The 21183-nt window shown below is 49.8% G+C and overlaps 1 protein-coding gene across 6 annotated transcripts in view; it reads left to right on the top strand.

The window, feature by feature from the left end:
* The window catches only part of RYR3 (ryanodine receptor 3), a 230660-nt gene that overhangs the window by 208282 nt on the left and 1195 nt on the right, over positions 1-21183 (top strand). For all 6 annotated transcript variants that reach the window (XM_068162895.1, XM_068162893.1, XM_068162894.1 and 3 more), the window contains 17 exons: positions 45-149; positions 1155-1236; positions 1860-3184; positions 5469-5524; positions 6344-6512; positions 7194-7280; positions 8529-8726; positions 9317-9447; positions 12195-12237; positions 12789-12916; positions 14045-14105; positions 15098-15244; positions 16027-16161; positions 18032-18188; positions 18448-18512; positions 18621-18721; positions 20513-20564. In XM_068162895.1, the coding sequence (XP_068018996.1) occupies positions 45-149; positions 1155-1236; positions 1860-3184; positions 5469-5524; positions 6344-6512; positions 7194-7280; positions 8529-8726; positions 9317-9447; positions 12195-12237; positions 12789-12916; positions 14045-14105; positions 15098-15244; positions 16027-16161; positions 18032-18188; positions 18448-18512; positions 18621-18721; positions 20513-20564 (3042 nt within the window). The remainder of the gene's footprint in view (positions 1-44; positions 150-1154; positions 1237-1859; positions 3185-5468; positions 5525-6343; positions 6513-7193; positions 7281-8528; positions 8727-9316; positions 9448-12194; positions 12238-12788; positions 12917-14044; positions 14106-15097; positions 15245-16026; positions 16162-18031; positions 18189-18447; positions 18513-18620; positions 18722-20512; positions 20565-21183) is intronic.

The raw sequence follows: 21183 nt of genomic DNA, 5'->3' as shown, positions 1-21183 counted from the left end.
GCTTGATTCCATTTCATGTGAATAATCCTTTCTTAATCCTTTAGGGCCCTTGTATCGGTAATCAGCAGAGTCTGGCCCATAGCAGGCTGTGGGATGCAGTTGTTGGCTTCCTTCATGTCTTTGCCAATATGCAGATGAAGCTTTCCCAGGTATTTTCAGCACCCAAGCACTTCTCCTTTGCATGTGTTTAGAAATGGCAGCCCAGGGAATGTGGAAGGCTATAAAGCAGAATGCTGAAAGCTGTGCAGGTCCCCACTGCTGGAGCCTGGGCCTGTTGTGATGGAGTAGCTCAAGGCTGAATCTCAGGATTAGTGCCCTCCTGTCACTCCTTTCAGCATTAATCATAACCCTGTGCTTATCTCTTCTAATATCAGCCTCACTGCTTCCAGCTCAGTGATGCCTTTCTGCTAATGGGGGTGGCAATTTGCTCCTTTCCTCCCTGCTGCCAAACCCTGGTGATCTGCCAGAGCAGGAGCAGCATTAAAAGCATGGTTCCTATGCCACAGCTAAGAAAGGCAACAGAAGAGATTCAAAGAGGGCAGGAATGTGACAAGTCAATCAACTTGCCCAGTTAGTTAATTCATCACAGGCAGTGAGCAGGAGGGAAACAGGCAAAGCACTTCTGCTCCATGTACCTGGATGCTCAGGCCACTGGGCACTGAATGCAACAACACAGAGAGTCTGCTCCTCACTCTTGAGGGTGTCTGCTGCCCTCTAAGATTTCCTCCCAGCCTCCAGAAGCCTATCAGAGTCTTGAGGAGTGTTAGGTCCTTGATGGAAGTCATGAATCCCTGTTAAACTTACCATGTAGTATTTGAGTGGTGATGTACTCCCCGTGAAAGGATGGGTTCTTTGAGATGGATACTGCCAGAGCTGTGGAGCAAGCAGTTTTGTGAGTTCCTTCTGCCTCTTACCTTCACTCCCCAATGCTTTATTAAAGCTGATCAGGATGTTGATACCTCTGCTCTAGTAACTTGCCCTCGTACTGCAAGAGACTGCTGACAGTCACCTGAATGGATTGGCAGGGAAGGGTTGTGGGAGGCTCTGAGCTACATTGAGGTGACCATGCTGCATACTCCTTTTCCCCCACAAATGTGTTTGTCTTTCTCTGGAAAAATAAAGGGGACAAACCTCACACTGCTTTCTTTTTACAGGACTCTGCTCAGATTGAACTGCTTAAAGAACTGCTTGACCTGCTAAAGGATATGGTGGTGATGCTGCTGTCACTGCTTGAAGGTTGGACCTGGGTTTCTTCTTTTCTGGGTTTAGCTCAGCTACATAATGTAAAGTACAATAATTAACTGAATCTTTCTAAACTGTTAATTGCCTTTATGTAATGCCAGGGGGGATTAAAAACAACCAACCTTTCATATTCTTTCTGGAGCATACCTGAAAAGAGGCTGCCACAAAGATGATCCAAGGGCTGGAGCAGCTCTGCTGTGAGCACAGCCTGAGGGTGCTGGGGGTGCTCAGCATGGAGAGGAGAAGACTTCTGGGGAGACCTCAGAGCTGCCTTGCAATAGCTGAAGGGATCCTGCAGGAAGGCTGCAGAGGGACTTTCCATCAGGGGGTCTAGAGACAGGCCAAGGGGGAATGGTTTGAAGCTGAGGCAGAGCAGGGTCAGAGTGGAGCTGAGGAAGAAGTTCTTCAGCAGGAGGCTGCTGAGACTCTGGCCCAGGCTGCCCAGGGAGGCTGTGGCTGCCTCCTGCCTGGAGGTGTTCTATGATTCTATGCTATTGAAGGAAAACTGCTGAAGACTGAAGAACAAGGCTGTTCTGCTCTGCTCTCAGCATGTGTGAGGTTGTTTTGGTTTAAATGTAGTGCTGGCCAGTCAGCTGCTGTTGTCTCGCCCCGCTCAGGTAACGTCGTCAATGGCACCATTGGCAAGCAGATGGTGGACACGCTTGTGGAGTCATCCAGCAACGTAGAAATGATTCTGAAGTTCTTTGATATGTTCCTCAAGTTGAAAGAGCTGACCAGCTCAGATGCTTTCAAGGAGTATGACCCCGATGGCAAAGGCATCATCTCAAAGAAGGAGTTCCAGAAATCGATGGAGGCTCAGAAGCAATACATCCAGTCAGAGATCGAGTTCCTGCTGTCCTGTGCAGAGGCTGATGAAAATGATATGTTCAACTACGTGGATTTTGTGGAGAGGTTCCACGAGCCAGCCAAGGACATCGGGTTCAACGTAGCAGTGCTGCTGACCAACCTCTCGGAGCACATGCCCAACGATTCGCGGCTCCAGAGCCTGCTGGAGCCCGCAGAAAGCGTCCTCAACTACTTCGAGCCCTACCTGGGCCGCATCGAAATCATGGGCGGGGCCAAGAAGATAGAGAGAGTTTACTTTGAAATCAGTGAGTCCAGCAGGATGCAGTGGGAGAAGCCACAGGTGAAGGAATCCAAAAGGCAGTTCATCTTTGACGTGGTAAATGAAGGTGGAGAGCAGGAGAAAATGGAACTCTTTGTGAACTTCTGCGAGGACACCATCTTTGAAATGCAGTTAGCCTCCCAGATCTCCGAGAGCGACCCCGCTGAGAGGCCCGAGGAGGAGGAGGAGGCAGAGCCTTGCTATCTGGCGGACATTGGAGCTGATGAGGAAGAAGAGAAGTCCCTGGAATCTGCTTCAGCTTTCGCCATGGCCTGCGTGGCAGCGAGGAGGAACGTCGCAAACCTTTGCAAGCTGCTCACTGTGAAGAACCTGAGGAAGCAGTACAGGAAGGTTCGGAAGATGACCGTCAAGGAGCTGGTGAAAGTCTTCTTCTCCTTCTTCTGGCTCCTCTTTGTAGGGGTGTTCCAGCTGTTCTTTAGCATAGTGTGGGGAGTTTTCCAGATTCTTTGGAGCACTGTGTTTGGGGGGGGCCTCGTTGAAGGAGCCAAAAACATTAAAGTTACTAAGATATTAGGGGACATGCCCGACCCGACGCAGTTTGGGATCCACGATGACGTCATGGAAGCGGAGAAAGGAGAAGGTGCCGAGCACGGCATCAGAGCTGAGCTTGTGCAGTTTGTGAAGAGTGAAAAGGGAGAAGCTGACATCCTCTCAGACATCTTTGGCATCCATACAAAGAAAGAAGGTGGCCCAAAACACGGCCACGACGCTGGGCTTGGAGACATCGCAGAAATCCTTGGCGCTGACCTCCAGCCGTCCTTGGAGAACACCGCCCACAAGAAGAAGAGGTTACAGGTACGGGCAGCAGGGTGGGGCTGTGGCTCTGTGCAGAGAGCAGTGCTGACACAATGTGTGACTGAATCTGCTGTCCATAGCTGCACTGTTTGCCAGTGCCCTGATCAGTGACTCAGCTCTGCATGAGAGCATGCCTTAGAGTCTCTGCTTCTGTACAAACAAGCAGGAGAGTTCCCATGGCCGAAGAGTGCAGCCCAGGGCCTTTAGATTTCACTGCAGGAAATGGGGGGTGGGGGGATGGTCATGTGGACTTGATGCAGAACAAACATTGCTAACAGCTTTTGCTCTCAGTGCTTTAGAGTCCTGCTCACTCTGCACAGCCCAGCTTGTCACAGCACACTTCCATTGCACTTACAAACTCTGCTTTCTCCATTGTAACAGCAACTTACCCTCCTGGCCTTTCTTCCATGTGCTTTGCTGCTCACACACACAAATCCTTTCTTCCTGTTATTGGAAGCAGTCTTGCCTGAATTGATTGCTAGGTCAGTGTTTATCACATAATCATCCTTTATTCCCTTTGATGGCATTTTGTTCCATTCAGCTGAGCTCAGTATCATTTATCATGCTGTTTAAAAATGGATTGAGCTAAATGTTAAAACCCCAATGCATCCTTCATGTTCACAAGGCATTATGTCTCACTCTGCACTTCAGATCTCTTCCTACTTACTCAAATACATCTTTCCTCTCACCAAAAATCCACCTTTTTGTGCTGTTTTCCAGATGCTATGAAGGTAAAGCTCTGGTGCATGACCTCTTAGTTGTTTCCTTTGAATTCACACTGCTTTCCCCCAAGGTTTGCTTATTGCCTTGATCAAATTAGATGTTTCTGTGTCTTCATTCTGCAGTACTCATTAATTAATGATGTGTGCTTAATAATGGCATTCTTCTCAAATCCTCTCTCATGTTCCATAAATGTCCTGCTGTTGGCATCAACAAATGCTACTTGAACTGAAGAATCTTAGCAGGAGAGGAAATAGTTTAGAACTTTCCTTCACAGTAGTTAAAGAAACGATTTGAATTCAGAGCTGATTATTCTGTGCTTGGATTTTGCTCTTCTCTCAGGTTTGTTTGTAGCTGTTGGTAAAAATGGTCAGTAGTTTCTGCAGATGCTGTGAGTCATTCCTGTGAAGGCAGCTCTGCAGCTGATCCAGCTTTCACCCTTCCTGTATCAGCCTGAGACTCACCACAGTACTGCTTGTGCTAATTCTTTAGCACAGAAACTGCTGCTCATGTTATGTGTGTGAACAGCTCAAGTGAATCCACTCCCAGCACTGCATCTGACTGCTAAGCAGAGCCCACAGAAGAAAGAACAATGTGAGAATCAGGAGGTCCCTCCAGGAAGTCTCTGTGTCCTTCCTGAGATCTCCTCTAGCAGAACACACCAGGGGCTGGAAACAGGCATTCCCTCCCCTGTGCTGCAGAAGCAGCTGTGCAGAGCTAAGGGCCATGAGCTTGCCACAGAGCTAGAGGAACTGCAAACCCACCTGTGCATGGGGAAGATTGTTAGGACTTCATTTCAACTGTGGGGGTCCAGAGGGATCTGTGGTTTGACAAAGAGGAGGAGTGGGAGTGGGCAGTGAGCTGACAGACTGCTGAGTTATTCCCAGCAGGCAAACCAAGAGCTACCTGCAAAGCTGCCTGAACAGGGGAGATGAACCTCAGGGATGTGATGGATCTAGGAGGAAAAGCTCTCATTTGACATGTGAAATGTGGGATTTTGAGCTGGTTGTTCCTGCTTGGGTATGAAATGTTGGGGATGTATCAGAGCTGTGGAGAAGATTCAGCTCAGTGGAAATGCCAATGGACACAGCTCCAGAAAGCAAACTGAATGTTTGCATTGCTGAGAAAGGAACAGAGAACCCCAAAACATTCCCATGCCCCAGGAACCCAAAGTATAGCTGTGTCCTGGAGACCAGGTTCCACACCTGCAAAAAGATGTGGTAAACCCAGGGAAGGTTCAGTGAAGGTCAGAAAGCTCTCAAAACTTGGTATGGAACAAATGATGTGCAAGGAACTGGAAAGGAGACAACAGGGAGCACCGGGGACAGGGATGGAGAGGGAGCCTTCCTTCTTCCCTCACCACACCCCTAGGAGAGCTGGGTGTCACCAAGTGATCTCTGGCTTGCCCTCCTGCTATCCCTTTCTGAAAGTCTCACACTTTCAGAGTGCAAAGTGATGCTAAAACTACACTGTGGTAATTGCTTTGTCTCTTAGCCAACAGTAACCAGAGGAACCAAGCTGTGTTTGCCTGGCTGCACTCTGACAGTTCCAATACTTTTTGCAGATCTCTGAAATTGCAAAAGCTGAAGCAGAAAGAAAAGCAGGAGCTGAGAAGGCTGAGTAAGTTGTTTCTACACATCCCTGGGTAATTCCTCATGCTGGAGAAAGTGGTCACAATGAATCCAAGCAATGCTTCCTGTTCCAAGGACTTTGTCTTTTAGTGAGCTGATTTCTGTGGCCCTTGACAAGGTTGCATACACCTGTGTGTGGTCCTCATGCCTAACCCCCTGTCTCAACATTCTTTTACATACATGCAAATTCACTTTTTTTTAGGTGAGTAACTAAACTCTCCTCTTTCTAGGTACAATTTTGCTACCTGTTTCTGACAGAGGCAGCTCAGTGGTGCAGGGGAGTGACTGCCACCTTCATGTAAGGTGTGAGCCTCGAAGCAAGCCCCCTCGTTATCCCTCCCTCACCGCTGCACCAGCACTGAGTGCCTTGACTGAAATGGAATCATTTTATGGTGCTCTCATTCAGCCATGGCAGCAAATCCCAAACCCTTTACTGCTTCTCTTCAGCCCCAGGCTCAGGAAAGTGCACCTGAACTCTGACAATGTTTCTGTTGCTGTTATTGCATAGACCACTGGCTTGGGCCAGAATCGGCCACTTTACACTTGGCAAAGGAACTCCTGCCTTGGCTTTGATCTCTTTCTATGTTTTTGATCTCTCTCAGCAACTCTCTTCTTGCAACTAAGGTCACTTCTTCTGCTCTGGGTTTACTGTCTGCCTCAAGGCTTTTACTTAGAACCAGTTTCTGCCAGTGTCAGTCAAAACTACCTTTGAAAGGCAGCCTTTCTGAACGAGGATTCCTTCTAAATGAGGGTGTTGACAAGAGGGAAGCTTGGTGAGGTATTTGTGTTCACATCACCTCTCTTTCAGCATGGAAGATGGTGAGAAACAAGATAAAGCAAAGGAAGTGCAGTCTGAGCAGCTGGAAGAGGGGAAAACAAGGAAAAAGAAGAGAAGGCATGGGCAGAAGGTTGAGAAACCAGAGGCTGTTATGGCAAACTTCTTCAAGGCTTTGGAAATCTACCAAACAAAAATGCTGGTAAGCTTTCCTGAGGGCCTCCAGGCACTGCCTTTGTATCTGTGCAATACAGGACTCTGGTGTGACATGGAACATGAGCCCTGACAGGAGGCCTCAAACAACTGCCTGCATCCAGTGCCCTTGGGGACACCTCACAGCGTTCTACAAATGAATCATGGAAGGTTAGGGGCTGGAAGGGACCTCAAAAGATGATGCAGTTCAAACTGAAGTGTTTCTGGGTGCAGTTGCTCCTTGCTTGGGCTCACAGCACTCGTTCAATCCTGCAGCTCCCGCCTAGGGGCTCTCTATTTTCCATTCTCTAGCTTCCAGAATCTGCAATCCTGCTTGCTCATGAGGTTTTCCCCTTTGTTCTTCAAACCCTCAAAGGATGAATCCTCTGAAGCCTTTCCAAGTCATTCATTGCCATATTCTAGAAGTTCTTCTCCAGACTTCTTTCTAGAAAGCTTTCCCTCTCTCTGTTTCAGTCTCCCTGCTGCAATCCTTAGCCCAGTATTTTTAACCCCACTTCCCATGCAATGGAACAGGCTGCCAAGGAGAGCCCTTGCTCACTGTAGCTGGTGTATGAAATCACCACTTTGGTGTTTGCTTTCTTAGCAACCTTGTTGCCTGCTTCTCTAATCTTAGTGTCAGCTACCAGCCTCCTCTGATCAGTTTCCTTCTTGTTCTTTTCCTTTTTTTCAGCACTACTTGGCAAGAAATTTTTATAACTTAAGGTTTCTTGCTCTATTTGTTGCATTTGCCATCAACTTCATTCTTCTGTTTTACAAGGTAAGTTTATGCACTGGTCATGAAATGGCTTTTGCTTCCTCCAGAGAAATATTTAGTGCTTGGTTTCAAAGCTTGTTTAACAAAGCCATCCTTGCAAGCCCTTCAGGTGTGAGCTAAAGCATCTAGGAGTGAAGTAACTGAGATAATATTTTAGCTTCTGTGGCTAAAATAGGTTCTGCAGAGTGCAGGTTGCAAGAAGCTGCTGAAGCTGGTGTTTCCTGGTATTGCATGTTCACAACCAAAAGCTTCAGAGATGGCAGAAGCAGCTGGCTGAACATTCAGGCTAGAAGTGACTGCTCTCAAACACCTTGAAAAGTAGATCCTACAACAGCTGCAGCCTCGGAGACAGGGGAGGGCAAGGTGCTGAAGGCTTTGGGAAATTGGGTAGAATGAATGTGCAGCATTCCAGAGAGAGAGACATCAGAGCTCTCTGAGGCTCCCTTCTCACCTCTCTTTCCATCCCATAAGGTTAGAGAAGATGGACTTCAAGGATCTGTGCAGAGATCTGCTTTTGTCTGTGCCAGTCCTTTTCTCTCACTGTCTTCACTGTGTCTCATGGGTCAGCCACCTGCCAGCTCTATCACAGCGTGAGGACCAGAGCTTAGCAGTGCAAGTCACAGCCAGGAAAGGGTCAGAGAGAGCCAAGCAGAGCTGAGCAGGACATCAGCTTTCAGAGAAGGTGTCAGAAGGAGGGCACTCAGGGTTTTGATTTTAGAGGGCAGGTGTTTCAAGTTGCTGGAAGAACTTAGGGCAGTGTGTCAGCTTTAGGGCTGGGGGCATTTGTGACATGCTGATTAAGCACTGGATTCATTTGCAAGCTCTAAACTAAGCAAAGAAAGGGTTGTGGACAATGTACAAGCTCATGCCACGAGAGCTTTGCTTCACTCCAGACTCTGGTAACCAGGAGCAACAGAGACTACAAAGCAAACCCTGACCTCAGTCACATCAGCTAACCCTGCCAGTGCTTGCTTCTGCCAAGAAAGCCTTTTTTGGCCTCACTTTCCCATTGTTTGTTCTGCTTTTGCTGTGGCACTGTTAAAGGAGAGCTTTGTAAACTGCTCTGTGTCTGTGCTTGCTGCTTCTGGATTCTCTTCTCAGTGGCCTGAGGTGATGTGAAGAGTCCTGCTGTCAAACTGAAGGCCAGGACTGTTCATCACTCCCCATGAGCAGGCTTTGCAAACACCATTTGTCACTGTGCTGAGGTTTAAAGGTTATTGTCTGATTTCACTGTGCTTGAATTTGCCTCAGGTGACAGAAGAGCCACTTGATGAAGTAGAAGAAGACTCTAATCTGTGGAACTCCTTTGATGAGGAGGAAGAGGAGGATGGCATGGTGTTCTTTGTTTTAGAAGAAAGCACAGGTTACATGGCACCTGCCCTCAGAGCGCTGGCAGTGGTTCACACAATCATCTCCTTTGTCTGTGTGGTTGGATACTATTGCTTGAAGGCAAGTCCTGAACCTTGGCACTAACCTGGTGTTTGTTAAAGAGCATCAGCTCTGTCCCAGAGTGGTTTTTGGAGCTCCCCTGGAATGCCTATTTGGAAGCAGTTGTTTACAGAGCCTCCCTGTTCAGGATGTGGATGTTTGCCACGTGCACTCAGGCTGGAAGGGATGGGGTTACATTTCTTCACAGCAGTGTGTGTGTGTTTTGGATTGGTGGTTAAAAGTGTTGGTACCACAGCCACCTTTGGGGCACTGGTGAACAGTGCTGGCACAGTGTGCAGCCTTCCTCCTTACCCACTCTGTGTGCCCCTCAGCCAGGATGTGGGGAAGGAGCTGTGACAGCTGACTTGAAGGGGCCAAAGGGATATTCTACAGCATGTATGGGCTCAGCAATACAAACGAGGAGGGGAGGTTTGCCATCCAAGGGCTGACCCTCAGGGACTGGCTAGGCATTGCTCTGCTGCTGGGGGGTGCTGGTGTGGTGCTGGGTTTTACATCGTATTAGCAGGAGCAGTTCTGAGCAGCGCAGGCAGACAGCCTGGCTTCTAAAAATGCACAAACCATGACAAAGATGTCCACTGCCATTTTCCTAGGTCCCTCTGGTTGTGTTCAAGAGAGAAAAGGAGGTAGCCAGGAAGCTGGAGTTTGATGGCCTGTACATCACTGAGCAGCCCTCTGAGGATGACATTAAAGGGCAGTGGGATCGCCTGGTCATCAACACTCCGTATGTGAACTGAATGCTTGCCTGGAAACTGTTTGTCCATACAGGAGAGCTCTGGAGCCTTCCCTGTGCACCTGCCACCTACTTACTGCATCTAGAAGGCATTTTTTCCACTTGCATGGGGTGCTCCCCTAGGAGGTTCTGCTGTGCACTCCTGGATCATCAGTTCAGTTAACAAGCACTCCTTAGGGAGGATTGTGCCTCAGAGCTCTCCCCAGGGCGTTGCACAAAGCCACTAGTGAGAGAATTTGAGAGAGGCCTTCCATGCTTTCCAGTCACTCCATTGCACACAGATACTGTCCAGCAGCATTCTCTTGCCTTTCTTTCCCACTTCTTGCTAAAGCACCCCTGCACACAGCAAGAGCAGTAAATCCAGCAGAAGGCAGCACTCCTGAGTTTGAGCAGGTCTGCCAGGACTTGCTGCCAGGCTCTCTGCATCAGCAAACACTGCAGCAGTCACAGACTGACTGGAGGAGACTCACCTGCTCTTCGTGAGTGAATGACAGGAAAGAAGGCAAGAGAAAGAAAAGGCTGCAGCTGTCTGTAGGAGTGACACAGAGCACAATGCCTTGTCTGCAGGCTGGGCTTCACACTCTGCTCTTTCAAAACAGCCAGGAGCATGGTTTGGTGCCAGTGTGCTGAGGCTTACATTCCTGCCTTGCCCCAGCACTGGCATAACTGAGGGACAGAAAGCTGGAAAAGAACAGAGGTATTTACAAGTCACAAAGCAGCTGTGGTTAGTAAATGTTTGATAAACACAAGCCAGCCAAAAGAGTCAACTGAATCCACCAGGGGGACAACATGCTGCCAAACAGCCACAGTGTCAGTCCCCATCCGCTTCTGCAGAGCACAAATAGTGATTCACTACTTCCATCACAAGGAGGGTGCCTGAACTAGCAGAAATTCTGGAGTGCTTTGGTTTGCTACCCCTGCAGGGTAAGACATGCCTTTCATTTCAGGTGGAAACACAGACTGGCAGATAGTGTAAAGTATCAGCAGAAGGTAACTGGGGAGCTTGCCTAATTTCCTACAGATCTCTAATGATGGGTAGCAAGTGAGCTGGGCATGCAGGGAGTTTATCCTCAGCAAACCCAGGCAGGCTTTAATGAGACCTGTTGTCAGCTTCTCCCAACAACATGCCGTGCAGCCTGTGCTCAGCCTGTTGCACTGGCTCCTCAAGTTGCACAAAAGATAAAGGCTGATTTGGGCACCACTCATCCTTATTTCTGCTGTGAACCGGCTCTGGGCTGCGGGGCAGGGACTGCACCATCAGGGTGAGCACTGCTGGAGGCTCCCCAGCGCTGTGTACCTACTGAAATGCACTGTCCCTAAGGCAAAACAAAAAGTCATTAAAAGGGCAAAAGAGGTACCTTGATAAAGGCAGCCCTGTCAGATGCTTGTGGAGGGACACAAACTGGCTGCCCTGGGGGCATGCTCTGCTTCAAAGTCTGAGAGATGGTGGAGGGAAACCATAGAGAGCACTGGAGCAGAGCACAGGGCCTGAGTGACTGGAGCCAGTCGCCTTTATCTGGAGTCATTCAGAACTGCAGTTTGGACAAACACAAAGCCGAGCACTTGGCAGGAGTTGGGAAGTTTGTCTGTCCCTCAGCAAACTCATTCTTCTGGTGCCAACACTTGGGTGTTCTCACCAGCACTGTCCCTTAGGTGAAGCAGCTCTTTTTGCCTTTGTCCCTTCCTGTGCATCTGCTCAACTCCACGTTCTGTGGAGAGAAAATCCTCCCCCTCTGCTACAAGTTGGCATTCACCAAGCAGACATCACCCACAGCACAGCCATCAGATGAGGAGCTCCTGGGCACTGCAGTGCAGAAGAACAATGGTTTTTATCTCAAGCTGAAGAGGAGGGAAATGTCACTGATAAGAGTCCTCTCTTATCTCTTTTCTTGTAGGTCACAGCTGATGCATATCCTAGTATCTGTCCCAGGATCTCCCCTGGGTAAAGCCAGTTGCTTATTGAAGCATCCTGGTTGCCTGCTCCCTCAAAAAAGGGAGTTTCAGTAAAAGCATCCTGACACCTCTTCAGTATTGACAGCTTGGGGCTTCACTCCCTTCTCTCAAACTCACAATACCTCTGCTTGGAATGAGCAGCCTGGGCATGGCTCTTCAGAGGCAGATGATGCAAAATGCTCTTCAGCTGAAGTCTCTTGAAGTTTAGCATCAGAAATGGTTTTCACCTGGGCCAGTAACACTACTAAGCTCCAGCTGAGGACAGGCTTGCCACTCGTTTGCAGTATGCAGAGGCTTTTAGTGTGTCTTTTTAAATGGTAACTTGATGTTGGCAAACTGTCCACCCTTCCTCCTCTGTTTGAAGAGTAACCGAGGGAATTTCAGCCTCATTTATGCTCCCCCTCTGGCAGTCATTGTCCATACTGAGTCTTGCAGCTAGGAGCAATAAGGAGATTCTTTGGGAGGTGAATGATATTACAATGCCCACCCTGCTATTATTGAGTTGTTAGACTCACTGGGTGCTAGGACTTGGCCTGCTCTCCTTCTGTAGCAGCTGTGAAAGAGAGGAGGGGCAGAAAAGGTGAAGCTGCAAGGAGTTAGGATTCATAGCAGCTGTTGGCCACATGAAAAGAAATTGGTCTCATAATTCCAGGTCCAGTTTGTGAGAGACTGAAATTGCCCCGGAGGCTGCAGTGATCAGGGCCAGGCTGTTTCCTTCCCTAGGGCTGCTTTCTCCTTTCCCCGAACAAGTTAAGTAACTTGAACTCTTTGCTTCGTCTGTGCAGGTCCTTTCCTAACAACTACTGGGACAAGTTTGTCAAAAGGAAGGTAGGCTTTTTGCATTTCTCCTGTTAGTCACAGCAGTCACTCCCCCTCAGTTAATTTGGGTATGGGGTGGCATGCGCTCCGGTGCACATAAATATGCAAATAATTGAGAAGTGAGAGTTGTTTTCCGGAGCCATTGTTGTGGTAAATGTCTCTGTCAGCAGGCAGCTGCGGCGTAGGTGGGAGGAGGGAGGATGACAGAAGGCTGAGGTTTCCTTCCTAGACCCAGGCATTTGAAACAAATTTGCGCCGTCGCTCGGCGGCGCAGGTCTAATTCACAGCCATTGTCACCTCCCGGGCACAAAGCCCCCTCGCCCCCCAGCAAAGGCAAACCCTGCCACCTGCGGTGGCCGCAGAGCGCAGGAGGCTCGCCGGTAACCGCCCTGGTGCCTCAGAGCCCTGCTGTTCATGCTCCCCTGCCCGCCTGCCCGGCAGCTCGGACTGTTCCAGCTGTGCTAATTGGGACAGACACTCGATGAGGGTGTTTAGGGCTCTGACAAGTGTTGTCGTAAAGCAGGGCTGTACCTGAGCAGAGGCTTCTCTCCGGCTCTTAGGTTATTAACAAGTACGGAGACTTGTACGGAGCGGAGCGCATCGCGGAGCTGCTGGGCTTGGACAAGAGTGCCCTGGACTTCAGCCCCGTGGAGGAGAGTGAACCAGAAGAGGCATCTCTTGTGTCATGGTATGGCCTCTGAGTTCCACAAACTGTGTGTTGGCATAACAGCTTCTGCATCAAAGCTAAACCAGAGTTCATACTGACACTGCAGGGATGTGCTCCCCCACATGGAACACTGACATGGAGAAGCCTTCCTTCCGTGGAAGTGAAAAAGCTTTTGGGCTGCTGCTCTCAAACCTGCTGAGGATTGTCAGATAAAGCAAGAAAAATACCCCCTGAGGTGGTGCTGGCTGCTGGAGTCGGGCACTCTGCTTTTACACAATCAGTGCAGCACCTCAGAGTTCTTTAGGTGTCTCAGCAGGGTTGGTGTGTGACCCAAAGGACAGAAGTAGCATTGATAGCAACTATCCAGGGGTCTGGCACAGAGAATGAATTCAGAGTTTGGAAGTATCCAAATCCCAACTGGTTTAGGCTGCTACAAGAGTTTGGCTCCTTTGATACCCAAGGCACACAGCAGGAAGGTTTCTGTTTGCATGTCAGCTAATGGCTAACATTTAAAGCCTTGCAGAAGGCATTGCCTTCTCTCCTGGCGATGTTGGCAACACTCCATAGTAGACAGAAGACTTCTCCTAAGTCAAGGGGTGCAGGTTGCACACTTCTAACAAACACACATGTACTTTTATTTTAACAGTGGCTTACAGCCTGTGTCTGGGTGCTCAGAGTTAGTGAACACTCTCTGGGGAGCCTGAGAGGTGACCTCATTCATTTGTAAAGGTGTGCAGGGCGAGTGCCCAGAGGCTGGAGCCAGGCTCTGCTGGGGGGTGTCCAGTGACAGCACAAGGGTGGAAGCTGAGGCAGAGGAAGTTCCTTAGAAACAGAAGGAAACATTTTGTCTGTGAGGGTGCCAGAGCCCTGGGGGGGGTAGAGTCTCCCTCTCTGGAGATACTCAAAGCCCCCCTGGATGTGCTCCTGCTCTGGCAGCAGGGGGTTGGACTGGTTGAGCCTTCGAGGTCCCTTCCAAGCCCTCCCATTCTGTGATTGTGTGAAGTGAAGCACCTGCATTACCCAAGGAAGGGACAGCTGCTGTGCCTCACTGCCTGCAGCACAGTGTGCTGTGCCCAGCCTGGCTGGTTGGGTGCATGGAGAGTGTTTCCTGTGGACACAGATGCATTTACACCGCCTTGTCTTTCCTAGGCTCAGCTCCATTGACACCAAGTACCACATCTGGAAGCTGGGAGTTGTTTTCACTGATAATGTGAGTATCATGGGCAGGGCTTTACCCCAGGCAGGGCTGTGTCTTGCACCACCTGCCTTTATTTGAAACACACTGAAATAATGCTGCAGCACAGAGCCACCCAAACCAGTTTTGTTCTGCCTTACCTTGTAGCCACTTTCATTTGCTGCAGAACTTTCTTTGGGATTCTGAAGGGCAGCTCAGTGTCAGCACTCATCAGGAAGTTAGTGGTGTAGTCATTTATTCTGCAGAAAGCAATCCTGCCACCCAGGGTGCTAAACCCAAGCAGTCTCCAGAAGGGTCTCCCTTTTTGGTTGTTGGACCAGCTCCTTGACAGGGTTGGATGATTCTTTCCTGTCACACCTTCTCCTTTGAAGGGCCCAAGCTTATGTGAAAATTCCCTTTGTGTGTGTTTGTTAATCCTCTTTTTGCATCCCCTTGTGCATTCCCAAACAAGCAAGGAGGCCAAGGTGAATCAGCTGTGTAACTGCATTGTGCACTAAAAGCACACCGAGCTGTTGTTCTTCAATGGGAGCTTTCACATCAAAGGGGCTTCAGGTTCACTGCTGGTGGAAAGAATGGGCTGGATTTTGTGCCTTAGGCTTTTGAGGGTACAGCTTGATGTAGCTGAGACTTGAGTCAAGTGTCTCAAGAGCAACAAAATGCATTTTCTCTCCTCCAGCATCAGTGTTACAATGTAAGCTATTGTGTAAGGAGCTCCCTGAGCAAAACAGTTCTGAGGCAGGGGATTTTGAGACCACTGACATCAGTGCTGGAAAATGCATTGACAGATGTAAAGATCAGAGATGGCAGAAATAAAAGTAAGCAACAAACACCCCTTAACTGAGCAGTGGAGATGATAGGAGACAGAGAGGCTTTTTGAGCACATCAGCCAGAGGTATGATTCCAGCTGCCACTGTGGCTTTGTTTCACAACTGGAGTGACTGAAAAAGGGATCTTCTGCAGCCCCCTCAGCACCTGCTCACCTGCTGCCACTTTGCCCTTCTTTGCAGTCCTTTCTCTACCTGGCTTGGTACACAACCATGTCCATCCTGGGGCACTACAACAACTTCTTCTTTGCTGCCCACCTGCTGGATATCGCCATGGGCTTCAAGACCCTGCGAACCATTCTGTCTTCGGTCACCCACAATGGCAAGCAGGTGAGTGCCACTGCAAGGGCCTAGGAGATACTGCAGTGCAATCCCAGTCTGATTGTGATGACAGAACAGCTCCACTGCAGCACATTACCATGTTACATCCTGTGAAATTCTGGTCACCTATCCCCAGGGAGTGCTGACAGCTGAAGAGGTTTTGTACACGACAGACAAACACAAGGACAGGAGGCAGAACCCAACCAGCTGTGCTCAGTGATTAACTGGAGTAGAGAGAACCCACAGGCTCTCCTTAGCTACAGCAGTGACACTGATCTGGGTGCTGAGGATTTCAGTACTTAGTAAGGTGTGACAGGACTGGGGGAATGGATCCAAGCTAGAGGAGGGAAGATTTAGATTAGACCTGAGGAAGAAGTTGTTCCCCATGAGGGTGGTGAGAGCCTGGCACAGGCTGCCCAGGGAGGTGGTGGAAGCCTCATCCCTGGAGGTGTTTGCAGCCAGGCTGGATGTGGCTGTGAGCAACCTGCTGTGGTGTGAGGTGTCCCTGCCCATGGCAGGGGGGTTGGGGCTGGCTGAGCCTTGAGGTCCCTTCCAGCCCTGACAATTGTGTGATTCCATGCAAACACTGCTTCAGTGAAAAGGGCTCAGAGAGAAGGACACAGCTGCTGATCCATGCAGCATGGAGAGCTCAAGCCATCCCAGCCCCTGGGTAGTCTCCTTGCTGGGAAGGGTGGAGGATCCCTTTTCACTACTGAGGCACTACACTGAGCTGGGACCTTTCTGACAGAGTGGAATTGCTATCTGCTCTCTTGCCATGTCTCCCTGCACAGCTGGTGCTGACTGTCGGGCTCCTGGCTGTCGTAGTCTACCTGTACACGGTGGTGGCCTTCAACTTCTTCCGCAAGTTCTACAACAAAAGCGAAGATGAAGACGAGCCAGACATGAAGTGTGATGACATGATGACAGTAAGTACAGCTGCACTGCCTGCTCCACCCTTCTGCCTCACTGAGCAAACGGTCCTGAGGGTGCATGACAAGCAGGGCAGGGAGGTTTGTCTTCTCCTGGGGTCGCTTCTTCCTGCTAAAGGTCGTCCTGCAAACGTGAAGGGTCTGGAAACTGCCTCTGCAGTGGTCTAAAGGCAGCAGCAGTGGGGAGGTGACACTCACCAGCAGAGGGACATGCTGGGGATTTTCTCCTCAGCACTGTGGCATCTGAGTTGCTGCAACTTTGGCTTTTACAAATGGCAAACCCTTACAGTATGGGAAAGTAATTCCCTGGCAGAAAAGCAGCACAAATAAACCTGGCTGGCTCCAATATTTGCAAGTGTGGAAGCTCTTCCGCTCCTGCTCTGAGTGAAGTGTCTGATGGCATTAGCAAGAGCTGCTAAAGCCTGCTCCAAACCTGCTTGCACTTAGTAAGTCAGTCATGATTTGGAGAAGTCAAAGGTGAGTAGAGGGAAATGGCAGGTTGCTGTGGGTGGTAATCTAGTGTGACTGAGTTCTCTTCTTCTTTCCACCTGTTGCCACAGAATGCCCTTTAGGTCATGTCAGAAGATACTTTACAGCTACTCATGGTGGTGTGAAAAGGCACTTTTCTTCCTGCATACAGAAAACAGCATCAATTCAGGCACTAAAGATGTGGTATTCTGAGATTGCAGCCAGCTCATTTCTGCCAGGGCACAGTCACTCTCTGTTATATGCCAGAGACAGACTGAAATCCCTCAGAAGAGAGGAGTGTCAGGCTGCACAAAATGATTTTCCCTCCCCTTGAACTCTCAAACTGCAGGTCAGAAACCATGAGCAGTGCCTCAGCAGTGTGATCGAACTGCATACAGAGCACTAGAGTGGGCTGGTCAGAAAAGAGATGTAGGAGTAACCTGACTCATGAAACCATTACAGTTTAAACCTCACCACTGAGTGAAGGGAATCAGTCCCAGGTACACTTCCAGTATGGCTGAAGTGGTACCAGCAGCTCAGGTCAGCAGTGGGGCTGCAGTGTAGGGATGGATGGATGTGGCTCTGTGCAGTGTGTGCTTGTGACAGGCCAGGGTGGCCAGGCTTGGTCCTGAGTATCTAACTCCAGCACTACTGTCTGCTGTGACTTCAGAGCACTGGGCTTTGAGATTTGCCTTGGGTTTAACCCACACTGTGTGCCTGGAGGTGGTTTGCAAAGGTTCTGTGGGTGATTCATGCAGGAACATCAGCAGAAGACTCTGTTCTAGTATTTAGCTTCAAGAGCCACAGTCTAAAGGTTTTTCCATGAGCACTTTCCTGTTGAAGCAACAGGACACAGCACCAATTCTGTACAGCAGTTTCTCCTGCACCCAGCTGACCCCAGACTGGCTCCCAGCTCATCAGTAATTTACAATGTACTAAACCAGACATCTACCATTGCCACACTGAAGTCACCCAGGAGCCACCTGCACACAGAGCTCTACCTGGAGGGAATGCATGTGTCAGGATTTATTTTACGCTGATGTTTGCCTGCCAACACTTCTGAATGCCTTTGCAACTTCCAAAGATGGACTCAGAGCAAGATCAAACCTTAGAATATGGAACCAATACAGACTAAGACTACCTGGGGGGGGATGTTATTAGTCAGACCTAAGCTGACTGCTGATGCTGAGTGCCCCTCTTCAAAAGTGTGAGCTGTAATCCCCTCAGCTGAGCCAAGAGCAGCATTTCGGTGCAGTCTGTGGCACAGCAGGAATGTTCCTGTGCATTCTTGGTTACTGCAGCTTGCAAAGGGAATGAGTGAGCAGAGCAGAGCCATTTGAGAAGCAAAAAGCAGAGTGACTCCTGGCAAACCCAGCTGCACTTTGCCTCTGTCTTCCAGTGTTACCTGTTCCACATGTACGTGGGGGTGAGGGCTGGCGGTGGCATCGGAGACGAGATCGAGGACCCCGCTGGAGACCCCTACGAGATGTATCGAATTGTCTTTGACATCACCTTCTTCTTCTTTGTCATAGTCATCCTCCTGGCCATCATTCAAGGTACTCTCCCTGACCTTGGCAGGGCCTGTTAGAATTCCCTGCAGGGGCTTTGAGCCACGGCTGTGTGAGAGGCACGCTCAAAGCCGTGCTGTAAAGCCTCATTCCTGAGCTGATGGAATCATTCCTGCAGACAGCCACAGTTTTACACAAGGCAAAGCACAAGCAATGGTCCTTAGCTGGGTTGCAGGGGCTAGGGACATCAGCTGAGAGGTGCATACTGCCAAGTACTGAAGCCTTGCTACTTTACCATTTGAAACAGGTCTGATTATTGATGCTTTTGGGGAGTTAAGAGACCAGCAAGAACAAGTGAGAGAAGATATGGAGGTATGAGCAAGCACACTGCCTTCTCCATTGCCCTTCCTCATGCAGCCTTTGCCAGGGCACAAAGTGACCCTGAGTTCAATTCTCTGTCACCACCTCTTGTGCTTGCAGACCAAGTGCTTCATCTGTGGCATCGGCAATGACTACTTCGACACCACCCCACACGGCTTTGAAACACACACCCTGCAAGAGCACAACCTGGCAAACTACCTGTGAGTAGAGTTTGCTGCTGCAGTGATGGCCCACAGCCCTCCCAGCTCCACAGCAGGCTGGGGGCATGCACTGCTGACATTCCCAAGGCAGAATGCTGCTGAACTGAGCCACACCTCCATTCCTTTCTGGCCTCTCTGCTCCCTGCATTGCTGCTGCTGATCTTGAAAGGGTTCACCTTACATGAGCCACCTGAGTGGGGTGAGACCTGCAGGCCCCCACTCCTCTGGAAGGAAGCCCAGAGAGTGGTGTGAGGGGGAACAACAGTTTAGTAAGTCCCTTTAGTTTGGAGGGTTTAATTATGGCTTCTGGGGTCTTGGTGATGAGAGCACTGAGACTGAGCCTCAATGTGACACACAGACAACAAAGCAGAGCAAAAGGAAAAGCATTTGGGGAATATTCCTGAAAGCTAAGCCACAAAAAACACTGTGCAGGTCTGACCCCTCAGCTCCTTTGTGAGAGAGCAGCTGGCCAGAGCCTTGAAGCAAGAGGGAGGGAGTTGCACATGCTGAGAGCATTGCCAGAGTCCCCAGGGCTCCTCCACTTTCATCAGTGACTACAGAGCAGAGAGGGTAGTGAAGAAGGCATTTTGCTGCATTCATTACTCATACAGAAATGACAAATACATGAGCACTGGTGGTGTGCCTAATGCAAGCCTGCCTCTGGAGCTCAGCATCTCAGCCTGTGACATTGCTTTTAAATGCAGGAAAAGCCTAGTGTGGCTCCTGGAGTGGCAGCTGCAGCATTCCCTGCACAGCAGCTGGCACTGCCAAACTGAAGCTTTTCTTACCCTGTTGAGTTGCTTCATTGGCAGATAGGAACCTGCTGCTCACAGTAAATTCAAACCAGCCACTCCCTTACTGGGAGAATCTACAGGGAAGGACTTTCCAAGCAGGCTGCCCCTCAGTTGGGCAATGGCCCAGGCCAGCACAGCTGCTGCTCTCACCAGTGCAAGCAATGCCAAGGCTAACCCCAAGGTCAGTGCACCACAAGTGCCTAACCAAGAGCTGTGTTACACACCTGAAAGGAGGTTGTTGTGAGGTGGGTGCTTGTTGGTCTCTTCTCCCAAGTAACAAACAATAGGATAAGAGGAAATGACCTCAGGTTGCACCAGGACAGGTTTAGGTTGGATTAGAAGAGAGTTCTTGACTGAAAGGGTTCTCAAACACTGGATTCTGGACTCCCCAGGGAGATGGTCAGATTCCCCTCCCTGGAGGAGTTCAGGAGGTGCAGAGATGTGGTGCTAAGGGACATGATTTAGCACCAGACAGTAATGTCAGAGCATGGTTGGATCTTAAAGGGCTTTTCCAACCCACCAGGCTGTGTAACAAACCAGCCAGCTGTTAGTGCTCCACAGCCTTCCCAAGCCACTCAGGTCTCTACCTCTCAGTGAGCAGAGGAAGCAGGGCCAGGCAGACAGGCTCAGCACGAGGCTCTGGAAGGCTTGGTGCAGCTGAGGATTTGCCACACTCTACCTGCTTGCATGGCAGCCATGGTAACTTCTGCCAAGGTGTGCACAGGAGTTGGCATCTGCCCTGTCCAGGTATGGCTCCTGGCACCAAGGCAATGCCAGAGCACACTGTAACACTTCTGCAGCTCTCTCATCTCTCGGCACTTCCATAGCAGCAGAGCTGCAGCAGAGAGTTCTCTCCTTTCACACAAGCGCTGTAGCTGCTAGCAGGATCAGCACTTTGCTGGTTGGCATCATCTCCCTCACCTAGCCCAGCCCAGGAAGGGCTGGGCAGAGCTGCTTCATTCCCTGCATTAATCCCCACTTCATGTGCTTGTTTCAGGTTCTTCTTAATGTATCTCATTAACAAGGATGAAACAGAGCACACTGGCCAGGTGAGTAGGGAATTCTTTCTTTCCTTCTCAAGATTGTCTTGCAGCATTTCTAGCTTCCCCAGCCTGGTAGTTGTGTACCACCAGGTGGAACTGATGTACCACCTAGGAGTGGAGATGATGCCACCCTCCCTGAGAGTCTTCTGAGAGAGAAAGGAAAGGTTAAAAAAGGGAGAGGTGGCTGCAGCAGTGCTGTTACACCCAGCACTGAACTCGTGGCACAAGTCACTGACCAATAACCTCACTGGCGCCTCTGAAACCAGACCCTGCAGTACACCAGGTGCACACACTGCACACTCTTCCCTGAAGAGTAAGTAAGTAGTTAAGCCACTGTCTGTGCAGCCCAAGTCTGTGTATCTCTAGGTAGGCAGATGGCAGTTTGTGTGCAAGTGCAGTCTTGGTGGCCCTTAAATAGCACCTAGTTTCATAGTTTCATAGTTTCATTCAGGGTTGGAAGGGACCACAAGGATCATCTAGTTCCAACCCCCCTGCCATGGGCAGGGACACCCCACAAAAAAAAAAAGAAAACAAACATCACCTAAGGAGCTTTACTTTCATCTATGTCCTTAGCTCCAAGAAGCTGTTTTGCACACACTACTAAAGTGCCTTTCCCAAGCAAACC

Source organism: Melanerpes formicivorus, unplaced genomic scaffold, assembly GCF_026170545.1.
Source record: "Melanerpes formicivorus ecotype bairdi unplaced genomic scaffold, bMelFor1.0.p_v2 SCAF_68, whole genome shotgun sequence".
In the NCBI taxonomy this organism is placed as follows: Eukaryota; Metazoa; Chordata; class Aves; order Piciformes; family Picidae; genus Melanerpes; species Melanerpes formicivorus.
This window is presented reverse-complemented; position numbering and strand designations above follow the sequence as displayed.